The 21,466-nt window shown below is 33.0% G+C and overlaps 1 protein-coding gene across 4 annotated transcripts in view; it reads left to right on the top strand.

The window, feature by feature from the left end:
• The window catches only part of LOC106874158 (stromal membrane-associated protein 1), a 127,775-nt gene that overhangs the window by 20,791 nt on the left and 85,518 nt on the right, over window positions 1–21,466 (top strand). Inside the window, exon 1 of one of the 4 annotated variants that reach the window (XM_089358595.1) lies at window positions 3,402–3,429. The exons of the other annotated variants lie outside the window; for them this stretch is intronic. Within the exon in view, the coding sequence (XP_089214721.1) occupies window positions 3,417–3,429 (13 nt within the window). The 5' untranslated portion in view covers window positions 3,402–3,416. Of the gene's footprint in view, window positions 1–3,401; window positions 3,430–21,466 lie in introns of those variants that run through there. 4 annotated transcript variants of the gene reach the window in all.

The raw sequence follows: 21,466 nt of genomic DNA, 5'->3' as shown, positions 1-21,466 counted from the left end.
CTTTTTATAGAAATATTGTGTTAAAAAGCACAATATATTTTTGAGCTGGTTCTGTGCCTTCAGAGTTTAAATCTCACATCCTGTCACTATGAAGTATCTGCTGGTACTTCTGTCAGAAGTTGACAAACTGACCAGCAGAAAGAAAATTCATTAAGTTAAAGATGTCTCCAACAAACAGGCAACTCATGAAGGGTCTTCCCAAATAAAATGTACACATGAAATTTGAAATCTTCTAGGGTAAATGGAGAATGCTTTCATGCATAGCCTGCAACTTCCCCAAGAAGTAAGTTTTGAAAAAACTTCTGTTTCCAAACCACATGGTTCTGTTTCAGTCCCAGTGCATGGCATCTTGGGCAAGTATTTTTTATTATAGTCCCAGACTGACCAAAATCCTATAACTGAATTTGATAGACAGAAACTGGGAGAAGGCCTTCATATATATATCTTTTATCTTATGTTTCAGCCCAAAGGCTATGACCATACTGGAGCACTGACCGTGTCATCACATTTTCAGTGGCCATTCTTATGTGATTAGCATTTGGTAATAGAGGGAGTATGACACTGCTGCCCTCTTCTGAGTTTCTTACTTTGATACACACACACACGTGTATGTGTGTATCTGTTTGCATTTGGATCCCACCACTGCTTGACAAACAGTGTTGGTTTGTTTATGTCCCTATAACTTAGCAGTTTGACAAAAAGAGACTGACAGAACATATACCATACTTATTTTTAAAAATAAGTACTGGGGTTCATCTGTTCAGCTAAATTCTTCAAGCTGATGCTCCAGCATGTGCACAGTCCAATGACTTGACCAAGTAAAAAATAAAAGATATGTCATATCTCAGAATTACTAAGATCTCTAGATCCCTCTAATAGATCCTAATTGTAATGATTTATGAGTTTATATTTTCTTACCATTGCCATCTAATCAGTATGAATGCTACTAAATGGACTTAATTATATTGAGACAATCTGTTGTTGGCTTTTTGCAAACAACTGAAATGTTGGAATTTGAAATATAATCTTTTGGTTCTTGATTCTACTGCTAACTACTAACCTCTTATGCATGTGTAGTGTTTCATATAGAAAATAATTGATAGATATTTTCTTTCTTTCGATAGTATCGTTTTCAGTTGCCTCTTAATTGATAACTTTAATTAATCTGATGTTTTTCATTTTTATCTTTCACTGATAGCATTTTCTTGTTTAATGATCTATTCAGTCTTCATTAATTTCAATTTTGTATTCTTTGTTGTTTTGGTAGAACTCTGTTAGCTGTTGAAGGAATTGTACAAATACTTAAAAAAAAATAAAACATCTTAATTCTAACATATAACTTGTATGTTTCTGTTGTTTAACCCTTTAGTGTTCAGACTGGCAAAAACCGGCCAAAAGTAATTCCCCTTTATTTGTTTGAAGTGGCCAAATCTGGCCATATCTGATTCCTCTATGAAATCATTAAAAAAATAAACAAATCACATTATTGAACTCTTGTAGCTTTGAGATAATGTGAGATAAAGCCTTTCCTGCCTTTGTTCAAGTAAAAATACTGTGAAAGTTTTGAGACTTCTTGGTTTTTTCAATGTTTGAAGAGAAGTGTATATCATAGTTTTTAATGATATGGTGTCAGCAAGTAGCAATTCCAACTTTGAAGGTTTTACTCTTGGTGTACAAAATATAAATGAAAACAACAGTGATTTGTCTTTGGACGAATCTGATTTTGATATTTATGAATCTTCGCCAGACAAGGAAGATTTTGATAATGAAATTGATATTGAAAACATTATGGCAACATGGTTGAAGATCACTACATCAACCACAATTCCCGATTTCACAGAAAAGACTAGTCAACAACACGGTCTACCTCCCAATGCTCAAGCATTCAACTATTTATTTTTATTTCTACTGAAAAGTTTTTTTGAAACTGTCATGGAGGAAACATAAATATGCTCAATGCATAATTTCTATTTGTGGAAGACCCTATCCATTATGGCAGCCAAATGACACTGCAGAAATGCAAGCTTTTTTTACTCTAAACATTATGTTTGGTATCAAGCAGCTTCCTTGACTGTGGAACTACTGGAGTCCTGATATAAGGTATGGTAATCCATATATCTCCAGCATTATGTCTAACTATAGTTAATTCATATATTTATGTAAAAAGCCACAAGGGTTACAACCATTTGAATTTTGGGGTTGACATCGCATCTCAGTTACATGAGAGCTTTTCTCCCAGAAAGCACAGAACTGGGAGAAAAGCAAAATTAACTGAGATGGATGTCAGCAGAGAAAATATTGACTTCCATAAAGTGGAAAAAATAAATGGAAGGTAAAAAGTTTGCAGACTGTGTTCACTGCAAAAAAGAAAAACTGTGAAAGGTTATCAGGTTGAGACCTTATGTATGTGTTCATTTTGCAAAGTGTCCTTGTGTAAAGGGTGCTTTAGACAGTTTCATGATAGAAATATGGCATAACTATATTTTGTTGTTTGATAATAATACTATTATATATTCCTTTCATTTTATTACAAATAATATATGAAAGTGAGAAATACATGTTGATTTTCAGTATGTTGCACACCTATATTCACCTTTGTCTCACCTGTTAATGAACTTTTTTTATTGGATGCATTCTGTTATGTAAATGTATTCATTAAATTGTATAAGAGTGCATAGCCAATGGTATATTAACAAGTAAAAGAGTTTTGTACTTTATTTTCAATGAAAATGTTTGAATGAAATATAGAGAAAGAATAAATTAATGTATCTCCTTTTGAAAAATGGCAAAATTGTTGGCAGTTGACATCTGGAATAATTTTAGTAATAAATCAAATAGGTAAGATGCTTAAGAATTTCAATTTTAGTGTTTATCTGTAATGTTATTGCTTTTACACCTATTAATTAAATTTACCTTCCTATAAAAGTCAAATTTAATCAGAAAGATCTGCTAAAATTACCACTGGTATATAAGCACCCACTGACAAATTTTCAAATTTGTATGTAAAAGATTAACGAAGTTACAAGCAAATATTGTGGACACCCCTCTTGAACCTGAATAATTCAAAATAATGTGAACAAATAAGCATTACATTTGACAGATTAATCTGAACACTAAAGGCTTAAAGACTCAAATTGTGCCCCTTTTTTTTTCTTTCTTTTTTATTTTTATTTTTTTATTTTTTTTTTTTAGTTCAAATCTTCCTGAGGTCAACTTTGCCTTTCATCCCTCCAGTGATAATAAAATAAGTACCAGTCAAGTACAGTGGTGGTTTTGGTTACCCACTTCAATCCAGTTTATGTCTATCTTAGAAAATATTGACAAATCTGAGTTACATTTAAAGATTCTGTCAGCCACATGCTAAAAAAAAAAACACTAAAATATATATATAGAGAGAATGTGTCCAATTACCTCCAATGTATAAGAAGTGTGAGTGTCTATATTTATCTGTTTTTCTTCTGGAAAATACCATATACTGCTGTTACCTGAATTGATGTTTGGTTAATTAAAAAAACAATAATCTAACTTTTGTGATATTGATATGATCTTGGTTTCTTGATTTTTCATGTAGAAACTGATGTGAAGATAGCAACTAAAGTAATAATCAATCTATAGATTATTAATAATAATAATTATCATATTTTCCTTTCCATGTATGAAAGAGTTAGCAAGAATATATGACAGTAATATACACAAATAAAATTAACTGTTCACAAGAAATTTACAATCTCTGTCAAATACAATCATCATCATCATTTAACATCCACTTTTCCAAGCTTGCATTGGTCAGACAGAATTTATTGTAACAGATTTTTCTACAGCTGGATGCCCTTCCTGTCAACAAACTTCACCTGTTTCCAAGCAAAGTAGTATTTTCATGGAAGACTGAAAACAGATAACCTTGCTTGTATGACTGATGCTCATTTACAACCATCATGTAATAGACAGGGGTATACACAAATACGCACGCACACACACATGCACAAACAAATTTCTTTCAATTTCCATCTACCAAATGCACTCACAAGGCTTTGATGAGCTATAGCAGAAGACACTTACCCAAGAAAAGAAAATAATGTGTTGCCTTTTTGTATGAATTTTATATGGCTTTTTATGAGAACTTTTTCTATGTTTGTGACAAGAAGGGCATCTGGCCATAGAAAGCTCTGCTCCAACGTATTTTCATCTGACTCATGCCAGCATTGATAATGAGCATCATTATCATCGATGATGATAACGAAATGTGTGTGTGTGTGTATAAAAAATTTATATATAAATACATCTATTACATGTATATTTATATACATGCATATGTCATTCTATGTGTGTTTCCATGTGTCCAGTTAACTCCAGAATTCAAGGTGAATTTAGTGCAGTGCATTTCAGTCATCCAGAGGCTTACAGTATTGCTGTTTTTTTGCTAACTTCTGTGTTGATATGCTTCCTCCATGTGTTAGTTTGTGTTAGAACACTGAACTGGGTGGTATGGCTTTGAAGAAATGCTCCAAAGAATCCTGCAATAAAGTTGTTTGATAGATCCTATGTATCTTGCTCTGCATGTACAAGTATATTTGTAAATAATATTGGTTTGCAAACTGGACACATGCTATCTAGTGAATCAGTCTTCGATCTGATTAGACAACTTCTAAGAGAGCATGTTTCTTGTGTATTGTTGTTGTGTGAGAGGTATTATCTAATGATGTAACTTTGCATTGTGATTCTAACAGGAAGAGCCGACCTCTTGACACAGTTTTAAACTGCTTTCAGTTATTTCCCTATTGTATAATAGGTTGACAGAGATTCAGTTTTCTTATTTTTCATGGCTTCATGTTTCTTTCTCTCCTTTTCTGTATATTCCTTGGTCTCTTTCTCTTTGCTTTTTTTGCTATAGCAGTAGGATAGTTGATGAATTTCCATTAATAACCTCTGCCTGCTCAATAGTGTGTGATCCAATTCTGTTTGGCCAGCATACTATGACAACCAAACTGACACTAATACAGCTGTTGATAGGTCATCACTTTTTTTTGCAGTTCGTTGGACTAATGGTGGACATTCAGCTTACTACATCTGAAATCAGTTTTTCTAACATGTATCTTTTCCTTATTTTCCTTCCACTTAGCTTATTTGGCATTTCATTATTCAACTGTTATCCTTCAAATACATCTCATGTTTGTACCATCTCATTTGTACTCCATTAGTCAACTGATACCTTTCATATGCATCTTATGTTTGTACCAACTCCTTTGTACTCTATTGTTCATGTGTGCTATCCTTATAAATCCAGAAGTGTATGCTCACCTCATTTCTTTTCAGTCTTTCTGCAGCCACTGCATTCAGTGGCCATCTTGTGCTACCATGCAACATGAGTGTACTTTGTACACAAACATCATACACTCTGCTCTTTACTCAGTTTTAATCTCTTTATTGCCATCAGAGTTAATAGTGCCTTGAGTTTCCACCCTGTTTTTATTTTGGCTGCTATTCATTCTAAACACCCACCTTCCCCTATTACTATTTAGAAGCTATCAACTACATTTTTTTTTTTTTTTTTTGTCAATCAGTCAATCATTTGAAAGAATTTATATCTTGTTTCTCTTAGTGCTAACTACTCCAGCCTATCTGTTACATGCAAAGTTCTGTTTTTCTGCCAGCCTTTTTGTAATCCCACTGCACTTATGCATCAATAATTTTATATTGGTTATAATGAATACAGTTCCTACCTTGTCCTTTTTTGGATGGCTAAACATGGCTACTGTCCAGATGATAATAGGATCCTGTTTTCTTTCTTGAGATTTAACTAAGTTATCAGCATACAAAAGTTCCCATGAATTACAATTAAACAGTTGGAGGCTGATAACTGAGTTCTTATGGATACCTACTTACATGCTAAATTCCTCACTGATCTTGTTGCTAACTCTTACCTTTATGGCAACATCTCTGTAATCCAAAATACAGTAGACAAGTTGGTTGGCTAGTTTTGAGTATCTGAATTCCTAGAGTGGTTATGCTTCAAGTATTCTTGTGGTATCATGTCCATCATGGTGTAGGCAGAGAAAAATATTTGATTACTAGCCAGATGGGACACTCCTGGTACAATTTGTCAGGAATCAACCTTTCAGTCTGGGCAAATAACAGAAAATGAAGATTTCTCCATAAGAATGGGGAAGGGAGCTGAGAATTTCCATGCCACTGTATAAGACATTGAATTTAGCTAGTAAGCTGAACAAGGAGTTTTCATTGTTGTCAGAACAGTTTGAGTAATGGTGAGTCATTCTTGCCAAGATAGTGAGTAGGGTACACCATTCATTTTTTACACACTATGTTTAGAAGTTGACTAACAGAGAGAGCATATACACAATTTCTAGTAGTTAGAAGAGAACCTTAATGATTTCTTACATAGACACAAGTCCTGAAATTGATGGAGGAACATAGTCAATTATATTGATCTCAGTACTTGACTGGTACTTTATTTTATTTGATCTTGGAAGGATGAAAGGTAGAATTGATCTTTGTGGAATTTAAACTCAGAATGTAAAGGCCCAGAACAAATACAACAGTGTGCTTTTTTGATGCTCTAACAGTTCTGCCAATCCAGAAATAATAAATATATGCTTAGTTAACATGCTCGCTCACATCATTATCCTTGAGAAATAATGAATATATCGTCTTCCCAAGCTACTGGTATTGAAGAAGGCTAATTACTTACCTAAATAAATTTTTGATGGAACTACTGATGGAGAGAGAGAGAGACACCATTCATGTTTGTATATACAATTTTTCATAGTTATAGGAGATCCTTAATAAAAATAATGGAAATAATAATTGTTCTTCATTAGTGCAAAGTTAGCATGCTAACTTGTATTAGCTTCTTTGAAAAATGGAGAATATTATTCTGATGTCCTGTTATGTATATATAATTTATCAAATTTGGAGAATTTGTATTAGTTGTTGAAGCAAATATTTCATTTCCTGATGCAAACCATCCAACTATAAGATTGAATTCAGGTGGATAAAATGAATTGACTGCTTTTGCTTTGGCAGAAAAAGTAAATGAATATAATATCGAAATTTTCTTCAATTTCAACTAGATTCACTGAAGCAAATATAAAAATGTGCCTGTAATATGATTTGAACATATACCTTTTGGTAAAGTAGAACACTACATGGGAGTCATTCCTCCAATATTTCTTTTTAATAAAGAAATTATCTAAAATAAACTATATATTTAACAGTGTATTCTCCATATTGTGTATAGAAATAATACATATTTATTGGTTATTTAAATATTCTAGAAAACCCAACTGAGAAGAAATATTTTCTGAAACAAAATGCTTTCCATCTTTTCACTATTGAGCTCACCAGCAAATCTTTTTTTAAATAGATATATGGTTTATACTCTTGAGTTTATTGCAACAGAAAATCTGTGTAATAGTTATGAAATATTTCTGAGATTATAAAGCTATACAGTATAGGGGAAACAAATGACTTACAATGTTATACAAACTTCCTAATTTATATCATTGGCTTCATCATCATCAATATTTATATATGTCTGCATTTTCTGTGTTGGCATGGGTTAGATGAGATTTGTTGTGTCAGTTTTCTACAGCTTGATGCCATTCCTGTTGCCAACCCTTACCCATTTCCAAGTAAATTATTTATGCATCTGGTCTCAGCAAACCATACAATGGTTGGAAATTAAAGTTAACCATGTGGAAAGGAATGATAACAAGTTTCAGTGGTCAGTGATTGCCCTTGAGGTTTATTGATCCTACAAAAGTTGTGCCTGACAGGAATTTGAAGCATTTTAAATTAAAATGACAAATCAGTTAGCATTAGCTATATTTTGGAAATAAATCGATTCCGATAAATTTTCCAAAACCTCAGGAAATAGAATCCCTTGGTTTTTACTGTTTTATAAGGAGAGAATGCTGCACTGTCAGGGATATGTGATATATTAGGAGGATACCAGCTGTGCAAAGAGGTAGTGAACATTTGAAGTGGATGTAACATGTGGAAGACATGAGATGATGTGATGAACTTAAGAAGACAGGATATGTGATGAACACATTTCAAGAACATAAATCTCAACTGGGAGTGGAGATAATAAATGCAATGAAAAGCAACATGTATAAAATACCTACTTTGGGTCTCTCTCCATTTGTTTCTGTTAAATCTCCATCTGCTACCTTTTTCATTACCTACTCATTTGTCACTCATACCACCTGTTTAATCAGATGGCACTTGATTTGTCTCAATCCTACATCACCCTTCTTTTCCAGAGTGATGCTTGTGTAATAATAGATTCATTAAATCTGTCCAAATTCAACCCCACCCCTGCCCTACCATCACCCTTCTTTACTACTATCCACTCTCTCTCCTTCTTGTCACTTTCCATCGGCATCTGCTATTCTGGTTTTCATTCCCTCATCTCTGTTGCTGTCCATCACTCATTTTAACCATCACCCATTCTTCTTGGTATCCCATCATGCCCCACATGCTGTTTTTTTTCTATTGAATCTCTTTACCAAAATCCAATATGTAGCTATCACTATCTTTTTTTCTATTACTCCCTCTCCTGCCATCTTCTTATTCCTATCACTATGTTACCCTTATTATAATCATACTCCTCCAATCTCTTGGTTATCACTCTCCATTCTGTTCACTCTTTTGTTCACATTTGCCTTGAACAAATGCCATTTCTACCTGTATTTATTTTTATCTTCTCAAGCCTAAGTCTACAACTGTCAATCAACCCAAATTGCAACTCACATTATTTTCTAAATATATTTCGGACAATCTGTGCACTGCATATCTTTTATCATCCAATAATTATGTTGATGCTTTGTTATCTTTGTAATTTTGTGCTGCTGATTTATTTCAGAAGTGCTTTTGCTGCCCTGCATCACTCCACCTCAATCAGTATTAGGACTCCTGTGAATTATGGCTTGTTTGTCTTCAGAAATGCCATACCAGTCTTTATCACAAATCAATAACTTGCAAAACTAGCTCTATTCTATATAGAATAGCGTTGAAGTAGTCTTCAAAATATTGATACATTATTGACCTCTCGTCTTCTTGTGTTGCTGAACTATCAAACTGTGTACTCCATTCCACCCAGGTCTACCTGATCTACCCATCTCCCCTTCTCCTATCACTCTCACTGTGTTTCATTCAAACCTTGTACAAAACAACTTTGCTCAGTCCTTTCTTCCCAGAATTGCAATCCTTTAGAATTTTCTCTCTACTTAACACTTTTTGTAAAGATTGACCTACAACATGTTCTATCTAAACAAGCATTCTAGAAGATTCTTCAAAGGTCATGGGCACCTATTTCTCTTCCTGGTCTAACTTATGAAGACAATGTTGTCAGCATATTTTAATTAGTGTTAATATAATCTCTGATTTAACCTTCAAAATTAAGCCTTAAGCTGCAGCATCATAAAATTTTGAAGGTACTGCATTTGAAGAAATGTTTAAAATATTGAATTTGGTAAAATATTGAAATATAGGCACAGCAAGGCCCTATGTGTAAGAAATTTGCTTCTCAACCGCATAGTTCTGGGTTCAGCCCTACCATATGGCACATTAGGCAAGTGTTTTCTATCACAGCACCTGAGTAGTAAAGGTAAAGTTACCTTTTTGAGTCATATCAACACATAAGTGCCAGTTTCATGGCATATATATTCCCCACCTGGGTGGGATGCTATCCACTGCAGGATTACTTATTTTTGCCAACTGCATGGACTGGAGCAACGTGAAATGAAGTGTTTTACTCAAGAGTGCATCATGTTGCCCAGTCTAGGAATTGAAACCACAATCTTACGATCATGAGCCTGACATCCTAACCACTAAGCCACATGCCTTCACAATCCCCCAGTGCTAAAGAGTTGAAATAGTAGGAATGTAATTTGAGGGATATTTAGCTACTATTTTCAGTAGGTCATTATCTCCACTGTCCTTGATCATTTTATCTTGAGGTAAGAATTGACATGTCATTGTGTTAGTCCTTAAAAGTACTGATTCATGATTATGATGATGCTAGTTCTTCAGCAAGCAACCAAATCCACCTAAATTCCATTTCCAGAACTCTGTCCTCTTAGTTGTTTACCCAGAAATATTTTCTTTAATTCTCATCGTCAATCTGTTGTAAATTGAGTTAGCTACTCCTTTATTTTTCTCACATCCTGTTTTTAAATCTGAGATTACAGTTTATATTTGTATTTCAAATCTGCATTAATTTCATCATCATCATCATATGTTTGTTTTACATGCTGGCTGGGTTGGGTCATTTGACAGGATCCGGTGAGCAGCAGGGCTGCATCATTCTCCATGTCAGCTTTGGCATAGTTTCTACTGCTGGATGCCCTTCCTAACACCATAATAGTTGCATTATCTTTTATCTTGTTTTTTTTTCTTGTTTTTTATAACTTGTTCCAATCATTAGACTGTGGCTATGCTGGGGCACTATCTTGAAGAATTTTTAGTTGAATGACTTGACCCCGGTATTATTTTTTTAAGCCTAGTACTTCTTTTAACTGTCTTAGGTACTGGGGTTAATTTGTTTAACTAAAACTCAAGGTGGTGCCCCAACATGGTCGCAGTCTAATGACTGAAACAACTATATGATAACAGATATTTTAACTTCTTGAATATTAAATGCATTTTGGTTATTTTACTTTGTTATTTTAATACACAGACATGAATTAGCTCTTAGTCTTTATCTCTTGTTATTTCTACTTTTTAATCCTTTCTGTTGTAATTACGTATAAATGAAGTTGTTTGTTGCTCAATGATAATTTTCCTGTATATTTTGTACCTGTTGATAACACTTTAGAGTGAAAACTTTGAACTCACATTGAGTTGGGTTTCTGATGATAAAAAGTTTCAGCTATCTGAGCCATACATAGAATGCTATTACTGATAAGAAAGTCCAGTGAAATATTAAGCAGATTGACAATAGGGTACATGAAACCTAGTTTACAGAAAATCATGAACTCTACACTTTATTAACATAAAAATCAAATTTTCAATGAGATTTACAGTATCAGCTTTTTTTAAAATTTTATTTTATATATTTATTTATTTATTTATTGTTCTGTCTTTGCTGCAGGCCTTCCCAATTAGAATATATCCAGGCCAAACTCATTTTATGAATATTGGATTTATGTTTTAGATTTACAATTACAATCAACCTCTCTTTAACTTTATTTTTCTGCTGCCTATTGTTCTCCATCCCTGCCTGAACTTTTTTCCTGTTTGCTTTTCCTACATTGTTAGTGAACTCAAAAGCTTGTTCTACTGGGTTTTTTTTTTAATTTGTTAGTTTTGTGTTTGAATTAGTATAAAAGATTTGATTTCTATCTGTTTTTTAAAAAAATGTGATTGATAAGATGTAGTTACTGATTATGGAGTCTCTATAGTTTCAAATCATTTCCATCCAGTTGTGTTTAGATTGCAACAATTCCTTTGAATCTACAACTATTATGGCATCATATGAGAGAAAATCCCACACTTACACGTAATTTGATTTCTTGCACTTAAAAACCAACCAGACAGATGAATTTATTTTGGTTGACTATGTAATATATATTGTGTAGTCAGCTGTGATACATCAGGTTATCCCATAAGTTCTGTCCAAATTTTGAATAAAGAAAACAAGTGATCAAGTGTTATGTTTAATTGAAATTTAATAATCAATGTACTTTCTCTGATTATCTATGACTTCCTTCCATCTATTTACAAGCTTTTTAATCCCATCAATGTAAAACTCTTTTGGTTTCAAAGTGAAGAACTCTGAAATGTCAGTTTCGATCTCCTCCTGGCTTGCGAAAGTTATGTCCCCGAAATGATTCTGCAAACTATGAAACAAATGGTAGTCTGAAGGAGCAAGGTCAAGAGAATAAGGTGGATGAGGAATTTTTTCCCAGCCAAGCTCTTCGATCTTCTGTGATGTGATCTTTGCAGTGTGTGATCATGCATTGTCCTGATGAAACATCACTCTTTTTCTATTCACTAAAGCAGGTCTTTTTTTCTTCAAAGCTTGGTTCAAACACTCTAATTGCTGACAGTAGACTTGAGCATTGATTGTTGTGTTAGGTGGTAACAAGTCAAAGTGAATTATTCCTTTGCAATCCCACCAGATAGAGAGAAGAACCTTTTTCCCATGAAGTGCCCTTCTCGGTTGTGGTTAAGCTTTTTCCCTTTTACCAAACCACTGTTTACGACATTTAACATTTTGATAGAAGATCCATTTTTCATCACCAGTCACATGTCTATCCAAAAAGGGTGAAATGAGTTTGCGAGAATGAAGATAAGAGCAGATATCACCTCAGGATTTGTGGTTGCTTCCAGACAATTCATGAGGCACCCATTTTCCGAGTTTAGGAACCTTTCCAAGTTGTTGAAGATGATGATGATGAACAGTTGTATGGTTTGAACTAAGCTTTATTGCTAATTCTTTAACTGATAATGCAGGATTTTCTTCAAGTAATGCCTTAAGGAGCTTAGCATCAAGCTCAACTGGACGTCCTGTTTGATCTTCATTCTCAAGGCTGAAATCTCCACTTCTGAATTTTGCAAACCATCTTCTGCAAGTTCTTTCATTCAAGCATTCTTTCCCATAAACTGAGTATGTTTCGAGTCACTTTGGCTGCAGAGTTTCCTTTTTTGTACTCATAAAGCATTATGTGCCTCAAATGCTCTTTGGATACTTCCATTTAGAAAGGGTTTTAATCAGAGAAATTTTAATTCTATTATTCTGTAAAATAATATTTAATTAGTTCAAATGTACACAAATCTGACTGAGGACTGGCAGACCAGATGGCTACACCAGGCTCCAATCTGATTTGGCAGAGTTTCTACAGCTGGATGCCCTTCCTAATGCTAACCACTCCGAGAGTTTAGTGGGTGCTTTTACGTGCCACCGGCACGAAGGCCAGTCAGGCAGTACTGGCAACAGCCATGCTCAAAATGGTGTATTTTACATGCCACCTGCACAGGAGCCAGTCCAGCGGCACTGGCAATGACCTTGCTTGAATGTTTTTTTCACGTGCCAGTAAGGCGACACTGGTAATGATCACACTCAAATGGTGCTATTTACGTGCCACTGGCATGGAAGCCAGACAGCTGCTCTGGCAATGATCATGCTCAGAGAGTGCTCTTAGCGCTCCACTGGTACAGGTGCCATCACAATTTCAATTTCACTTGCCCCAACAGGTCTTTGTAAGCTGAGTTTAGTGTCCAATGAAGGAGAGGTTGGCATGGGTGCCAGTCATCGAATTTAGTCCAATTTCAATTCACTTGCCTCAACAGGTCTTCACAAGCAGAGTTTAGTGTCCAATGAAGTAAAGATACGAATAAGTGAGCTGGCTACACTTCGAGCAGAGGCCACAGATTATGCACTCACTTGGCTTGCTGGGTCTTCTCACGTACTGCATATTTCCAAAGGTCCTGATCACTAGTCATTGCCTCAGTGAGGCCTAAAGTTCGAAGGTCATGCTTCACCACCTCATCCCAGGTCTTCCTGGGTCTACCTCTTCCACAGGTTCCCTCAACCGCTAGGGTGTGGCACTTTTTCACACACCTATCCTCATCCATTCTCACCACATGACCATGCCAGCGCAACCATCTCTCTTGCACACCACAACTGATGCTTCTTAGGTTCAACTATATATATATATATATATATATATATATATATATATATATATATATATATATATATATATATATATATATATATATATATATATATATACATATATATATATATATATATATATATACATATATATATATATATACATATATATATATATATATATATATATATATATATACATATATATATATATATATATATATATATATATATATATATATATATATATATACATATATATATATATATATATATATATATATATACATATATATATATATATATACATATATATATATATATATACATATATATATATATATATATATATATATACATATATATATATATACATATATATATATATATATATATATATATACATATATATATATATACATATATATATATATATATATATATATATATATATATATATATATATATACACACACATACATATATATACACATATATATATGTATATATATATATATATACATATATACATACATATATATATATATATATATATATACATACATATATATATATATATATATATATATATATACATACATATATATATATACATATGCATATATATATATATATATATATACATACATATATATATATACATATGCATATATATATATATATACATATACATACATATATATATATATACATATATATATATATATATATATATATATATATATATATATATATATATATATGAGCCAGCTATGTAATATTGCCTGGAGGACCTGTCTGCAATGATGATATCAAGGTTTCAACTCATTAGTTGTCTAGCTGTTTTAACTGTTGCAAAAATTATGACTTTGGTGTGTAAATAATTCTGTTCTTATTGAAAATATTCTGTGTTACTATAAAAGAATTTATTCTAGCTTGAAATACATACCAATATTAGTTTATTCAAGAAAATTTCTATTGCTGGAAACAATTAACTATTAAAATATCATTTAATATTTGTTTCATTTATTTATTTATAAAGTAAGATTATTTTCTTGCAAAGGTCTAATTGGCAATTATGTTAAATTACTTCTGTAACTCAATTTTTAATTTCTTTTCTCAGTTAATCTGAAATATAAATGTCGCATGAGCTCATTTGAGATTAATTCTTTTAGATTTTAAAATAAACATCAATACTCACACAGTTTAATTAGTTCAAAAGTTTTCTTTCTATTAATTCTAATCAGTTGGTTGCTAATTAGTGATTTCATTGTGAGGAATGACTTTTGTAGAAAATATTTGCTATAACCTACAAAAAACATATTTAGAGCTTTAAACTTTTCAAATGCAAAATATTGAGAAATTTCATTAAGACTAAGTAGACTGTAAATGACTTGATCTGGCAATCAATATCATTAGTTGCTATTGTTTTGCCTCAAGTCAGATTTGATCAAACAAACTTATAATTAAAGGTGTTCAAACCATGACTAAGATGTCTTCATTTTTCAGTAATAGTGTATCCTGGACTGCATTGTCTAGTGCAGGCCTGGCCAACTCAAATTACATTGCAGGCCACTTTAATCACAGAAAGGTTTTTGAGGGCTGTTTGTATACTAACAGAATTGAAAGCATTTTGCTTTCTCATGCTATTATTACAATAATGAATGAATGAGTGTTCATTCAACATGAAATATTATCATTGCAAAAACAGTAGTATCTTTCTTTTTTACTTTTCATTACAATCTTTAATTTTTGATAAAATTTTTAAATTATAAAATTTATAACTCCCTAAAGTTCTAATTTTAGATGTTTTGAAGACTACAGTTCTTTTTCCATTCTGGCAAAAAAATTAACAGCAGAATCATTGTAAATATTTGCTTTGTATTGATGATATGAAAATGTGTAAATATCTAACTTGTCCTTTATGCTTGAAGTCTATGTGGTCATCTAATGAGAATGGGTTCCTTTGTAATGATGTAATGCTTTCATTGATCAATTAAAGGAGTTGCTTGAAACAGTTGTAATGAATTGACACTTATACATCTTTGTTACTCATTTATATTTTACTCACCTACCCTGGAATCTGCACTTCAGAAGTATTTGGAGAGTATTTTTATATTAAGTACATATCTGAACAAACAAGAGTGGATTTATTCACTAAGTTGGATCATGCTGTCTGCATACACTGCAGAATTCTATGTAGAGTTTGATTGAGTGTGCAAATAAGTTCGTTCTATCAAGGTGTTTCAATTTAATTCAACTGAATCTAAATTCTATTGTGTGTGTGTGTGCATGCCTTTATGTTTGTCCATTCCTTTCTTGTCAACTGGTACTGGTTTGTTTACATCCCTATAATTTAGCAGTTTGTAGTAGAAATTGATAGAATAAGTACTGGACTTAAAAAATATAGTGGGCTCAATTTAATTGATTAAACTCTTCAGGGTGGTGCTTTAGCATGACCACAGTCCAATGAATGAAACAGTAAAAGAAATGCACAATAATGAAGTTGGTTGGTATACTAGATGATGTAAGCCTACATCAAATGGTGGGATGTTATGTTGTTATAGACTCATCCAACCCATGCCAGCATAGAAAAATGAATATAATGTTGATGATAAAAATATAGATGAACTGTTATACCTGTAGATTGTGGTGTTTGTAATATGTGTGTGCATGTGTGTTTAAATACATATAACATCTTATTAAAATGTTACTGTCACTATTTAAACCAAACTGACAGGACCAAGTGACACATTTAAAAAAAAATGTTATATAATTCTATTTGCTGAGTTACAACCTTTTAACTTATGGCTTCAGCAACCCACCTGCTCAGTCATACTCTAGAGCTACAACCAAAGCATCTTATTATTCATGTTTTCTTTCCACATTTTATTTGTGGACTCTCCTGTTGTAGATGACAAGTGAGTGTTCTGCAGTTTTTTGCTGAACAACCTGCACTGATGATCTGTTTATAGCAATCAAATATTTGTGCCATACATTGGTTCACTCCCTCCATCAAATCAATATTGGCTGTACAGGTGCATGGCATGCTTCACATCAGATGTGAAAGTGATCACAGAGTAATGTGAGATGAAGTGTTTTGCTCAAGAAAACAATGCACTGCCTAGTCTGAGAATCAAACCCACAATCTCACAGTCATAAGTGCAACAACCTAACCACTATGCCACATGCCCTCACATTTTAGTGCAGCTCATATAACTGGTACAGTGTAACTACCACACATTCTTTTTCAAAAAAAAAAATGGCTCTCTGCTTGTCTTGACATGCCAGCTGCATATATCACATTCAAACTTATTCGTCACATTTGCTTTTCCGCCTTTCATGACCTTCCTCAAATTACAATCTTTCACAACCTATGTTTTCTTCAAACAACCAGAAGATGGGCTCTTCTCAGTGAAGGTGTTGATAGGAAAGGTGTATCAGTTCAATTGCTATGGGTTAGTACTGAATCTAATGGGTCTTACCTTTCATCTGAAAGTGGAGAACAGAAAGTGTTATTGTTGGTGCTTGGGCCGTCAGCAAGTAAATGTCTGCATTCCAAGCTACAGCATTATTCTTTCTGTTTTTCACTCTCAAAGTGCAATTAACTTGAATCTATCAAATTCTTTTAGCCAAACGTCATCAACACAGACTATCTCCAGTTTCCTTGGATTCTAGATTTCACTCTAAAATGAAGCTGCTGTTTATAGATTTTACAACAAAATACAATCTTCACAATGATTCGGTGCAATGAATGTCAAGGATTTGTGTTATTATCGTTTTAATTTATAGTTAATACCTCTCAAGTCACTCATTGCATTTTTTGTAATCTATTTCTATCTTGTCAGTCAGTTTGTCTGGACCAATTCAATTCTTCCACATCAGATGTCTTAATTTTCCATAGCAGTCTTCATATCCTCAATTTGATATTCAGTGCCTTCCACAAGCTGATCAATATATGCTCTTCTTAGGGTGGCAAGGTAGCAGAACTGTCAGCACATTGGGAAAAATATTTAGCAGCATTTTGTCCATCATCTTTCTTCTTTCTCTGATTATTAAGCTGATGGTAGAAAGACTGCCATACATAACACTGCTTTAGTCCCAAGAAAGTATATGAATATAATATACTGTTATTAGAACATCATCATTTCTTATAAGTTCACATCTGCTGTGTTAGATGTGTCTTAGCTCTGTGAGAAGTACTTTTAGCATTAGTAAACAACATTTAAGACTCCTTACTTAGTTGAGATCAATGATCAGTGTCTATTATTGAAAGCAAAATTATTCCTTTTCTTTCATCAGTCTGATATCACTTTATATAACAAACATCAAATGTGTGCAGAAAAAAAAGACAAAACAAAAAAACCCTACCTAAACATGGTTTTCAATCTATACTGTTCAAGAAATCTATGTAACATGCAAACTTTTATTTTATTTTATTTATTTATTTATTTATTTTGCATGTATCTAGATTAAATTGCAGACTAAGTTTTGCATAGAAATGACAAGTCTTTGTATTCTGATATACTATACATCTATTGTGAGGAATTCTTGCTTCTGAGATTGAAGATTACTTAGATCCTAATGTTTTTTTTATTTTCTTAGTTTTTGCTCTGTTGTTGTATATTCTTACAACCTGCATGATCTTTGATCATCTCAGATTTTTCAAATAAAGATGTTACTCGTTATTGGGAATAATTAATTAATAGAATCACAAAAGAAAATTATAAACATGAGAGCAATGGTTTTCAGTCTAGAATTTATAAAAGACATTCTGAGATTGTAAATTGTTATTTGTTGCAGTCTGTTTTTAATTGTAAAACAATTTTTTTTTTAATATGTAAAATTTTAGATTCTAATTATAGATATAGACTGACATTCTTCAGATTTTAGTCACATGTTGGAATACATTCTCTCTCTCACCTCTCTCCCCCATTAATAAAGAGCTAAAAACCTTCAATTTATTAATGAATAGCTGTTACAGCTCTTTCTTTCTTTGCATTCTTAAAGAAAATAATTTGTACAAACTGATATTTTTCTCAATTCATCATTTCTGTAAAAGTTGTCACTAACTGTCCAGTATTGTGGTATTTTCATAGCAACAACTGTGCTTACTGTGCTATTTTTTTTTTTTAATAGAAAGGATTATTATTATTATTATGTTTTTTGTTTTTACTAAGATCTTGTATGCCACTTCTAAGCCATATAAAATCAATATCACCTATTGTTAGTGTTGTTGCTATGTTTACATCATTTCCTCATCTCTTTCTATTCAACAATTCATGTTACAATTTTAAGCCTGGTTTCATTATTATATTTTCTTATTTTTTAATTTTATTTTACTCTTATTATTATGTAAGTCTAGCCATTTTTTTTTTATTGAATTCTGAAATGAGTTTTTGCTTAGTTGTCTGGTGTACTTCAGTTCAAAGTAAAGAAAAATAATTTTTTTTTTTTTTACTTTGCACTGAACTCTGTTATTTATTTATATTACTTAATTTTAAAATTCTGTTGCAAAGTTCCCTTCATACTTTTTTTTTATATATTATTACCATAGAATTATTTAATTTAGTCTTAAGTGTTTTTTTTTCTTCATCTCGACCTCATTGCCTACTTAGAACTTCCATTTGACAAGTATTGCTTTCATGAAAATACAGTGGTTGGTATATGTGTATGGCCCAGTTAAAATTACAAGACTTAAGTTATCACTTGTCTTAACTATGTCACTTGGCTGCATTTATGTTATGCATGTAGTAAAATGGTTCTTGAAGAGTTGCTCTAGTTTTAGATATATTGATTACTTTTAGTCTTGCCAACTGAGTAAAATATGATTCACTGAAGAGGTATAATAAGACCAAAACATGCTTGTTATTTTTACCCATTGGCTTTATAAACCAGATCCATTCAAATTTGCATTGTCCATGAAATTTATATTCTTTAATCTCACTGCTGTTATATCCTTTGTGTGCTGCTTTTCTCCCAGAGAAATTTTGCACCTCCTAATTACTTTCATCGTTTAATTTTTTCAGTCATTGGATGGTAGCCATGCTGGGGTATTGCCTTGGAGGGTTTAGTCAAAGAAATTGACCCTAGTACTTAATTTTTAAGTTTTGTCCTTATTCTATCAGTCTCTTTTTCTGAACCACTAAGACACAGGGAGGTAAACAAACCACCACCAGTTATGAATTGATGGAACATGCACACACACACACACACACACACACACACATATATATGCACATGATGGGCTTCCATACAATTTCTGTCTACCAAATCTGATCACTAGTCATTGGTTGGCTCAGTGCTATAGTAGAAGACACTTGCCCTAGGTGTCATGCAGTGAGACTGAATCTAAAACCATGTGACTGCAAAGATTCTTAACTACGCAACCATGCCTGTGCATATAATATCCATTTGATGAAAATTTGTTTAACTCACTATATTACATATGTTAGACCCTGCCATATTTAGAATGCAGAATATTATGGTATTTTTTCCTAGGGCATCATCATCATCCTTTAATATCTGTTTTCCATGCTGGCATGTGTTGTATGGGCCATATTTGTATCAATTTCACTTACACTACTAGCAGCTTTGAGAAAGATATGTCTGTCATACCTCACTTCCTCTTATTCTACATGTATGTAGTTGTGTCTTAAGTAAGAAAGCATCGCAAGAAACTTGCAAGGGAACCTCTATGAGTCATTTGGTCGGCAAGAAATAACAGCTAAGTTTCTCTCGAAATGATAGAGTATAATTTCCCTCAAAATTATGCCCTGTCATTATCATCATCATTGTAACATTCACTTTTCCATGCTTGCATGGGTCAGATGAAGTTTATTGAGCTAGATTTTCTAGCCAAATGCCCTTCATGTTTACCAACATGAAATATTACCTGTTTCCAAGCAAGGTAATATTTCCCCATGGCCAGCCATGTTTACACAGTATATTGGAAATGAATGACACTACTTGTATGTCTGCACGCTCATTTACAACTAACATGTGATGTCAAAACAAAAGCACAGGTACACACACACACACACACTTATATATATATATCTTGATAAATACCTTGCTCATTTCACCTCCCACAATTTGTTTTAACTTTTCACAACACCCACAAGGCAGATGTGACATTTTTCACCTCCAATAACAGAGCAGTTACCATATTTTTCCCCTACTTGCCATCTCTGAAGAGCATGTGGTGTTAGTTAACTGTGCTGTTATCTAATATTCTTTTCTACTCTAGGCACAAGGCCTGAAATTTTTGGGGAGGGGCCGCTCAATTAGATCGACCGTAGTACACAACTGGTACCTAATTTATTGACAACAAAAGGCAAAGTCGACCTCAGCGGAATTTGAACTCAGAGCATAAAGACAGACGAAATACCGCTAAGCATTTTGCCCGGCGTGCTCACGTTTCTGCCAGCTCAACACCTTGTTTTATTGAGTTATTTAATACCTAGTGCAAACCCAATTGGTAAAATTGGCTAAAATGGATGTGTAATACTGTATACTTGTGTGTGTGTGTGTGTGTGTGTGTGTGTGTGTATGTATGTGTGTTTTTTGGGGGGGTTTTTTGAGAGACTAATAACCTGGTATAGAACTCAATACATTATATACATCAGTAATGACTTTCTCACTGGTAATGCCTTCCCTGTATATTGCACAAATGTAATTTTTTCCCAAATAAATTGCCCTTCACATTCGAGGCTCTGATGAAGCTATGGGATGTTATTCAGGCACTCAACTGAGTCTGCTGCATCTTATGGCAGAAACAGCTGTAAGATAATGAAGTTCATAACATAATCATTGTTTTTCCTG

The sequence above is a fragment of the Octopus bimaculoides genome, chromosome 10, assembly GCF_046866305.1.
Source record: "Octopus bimaculoides isolate indiv1 chromosome 10, ASM4686630v1, whole genome shotgun sequence".
Taxonomy (NCBI): Eukaryota; Metazoa; Mollusca; class Cephalopoda; order Octopoda; family Octopodidae; genus Octopus; species Octopus bimaculoides.
Note: the sequence above shows the minus strand (reverse complement) of the source record. Positions and strands in the feature narration are given on the sequence as shown.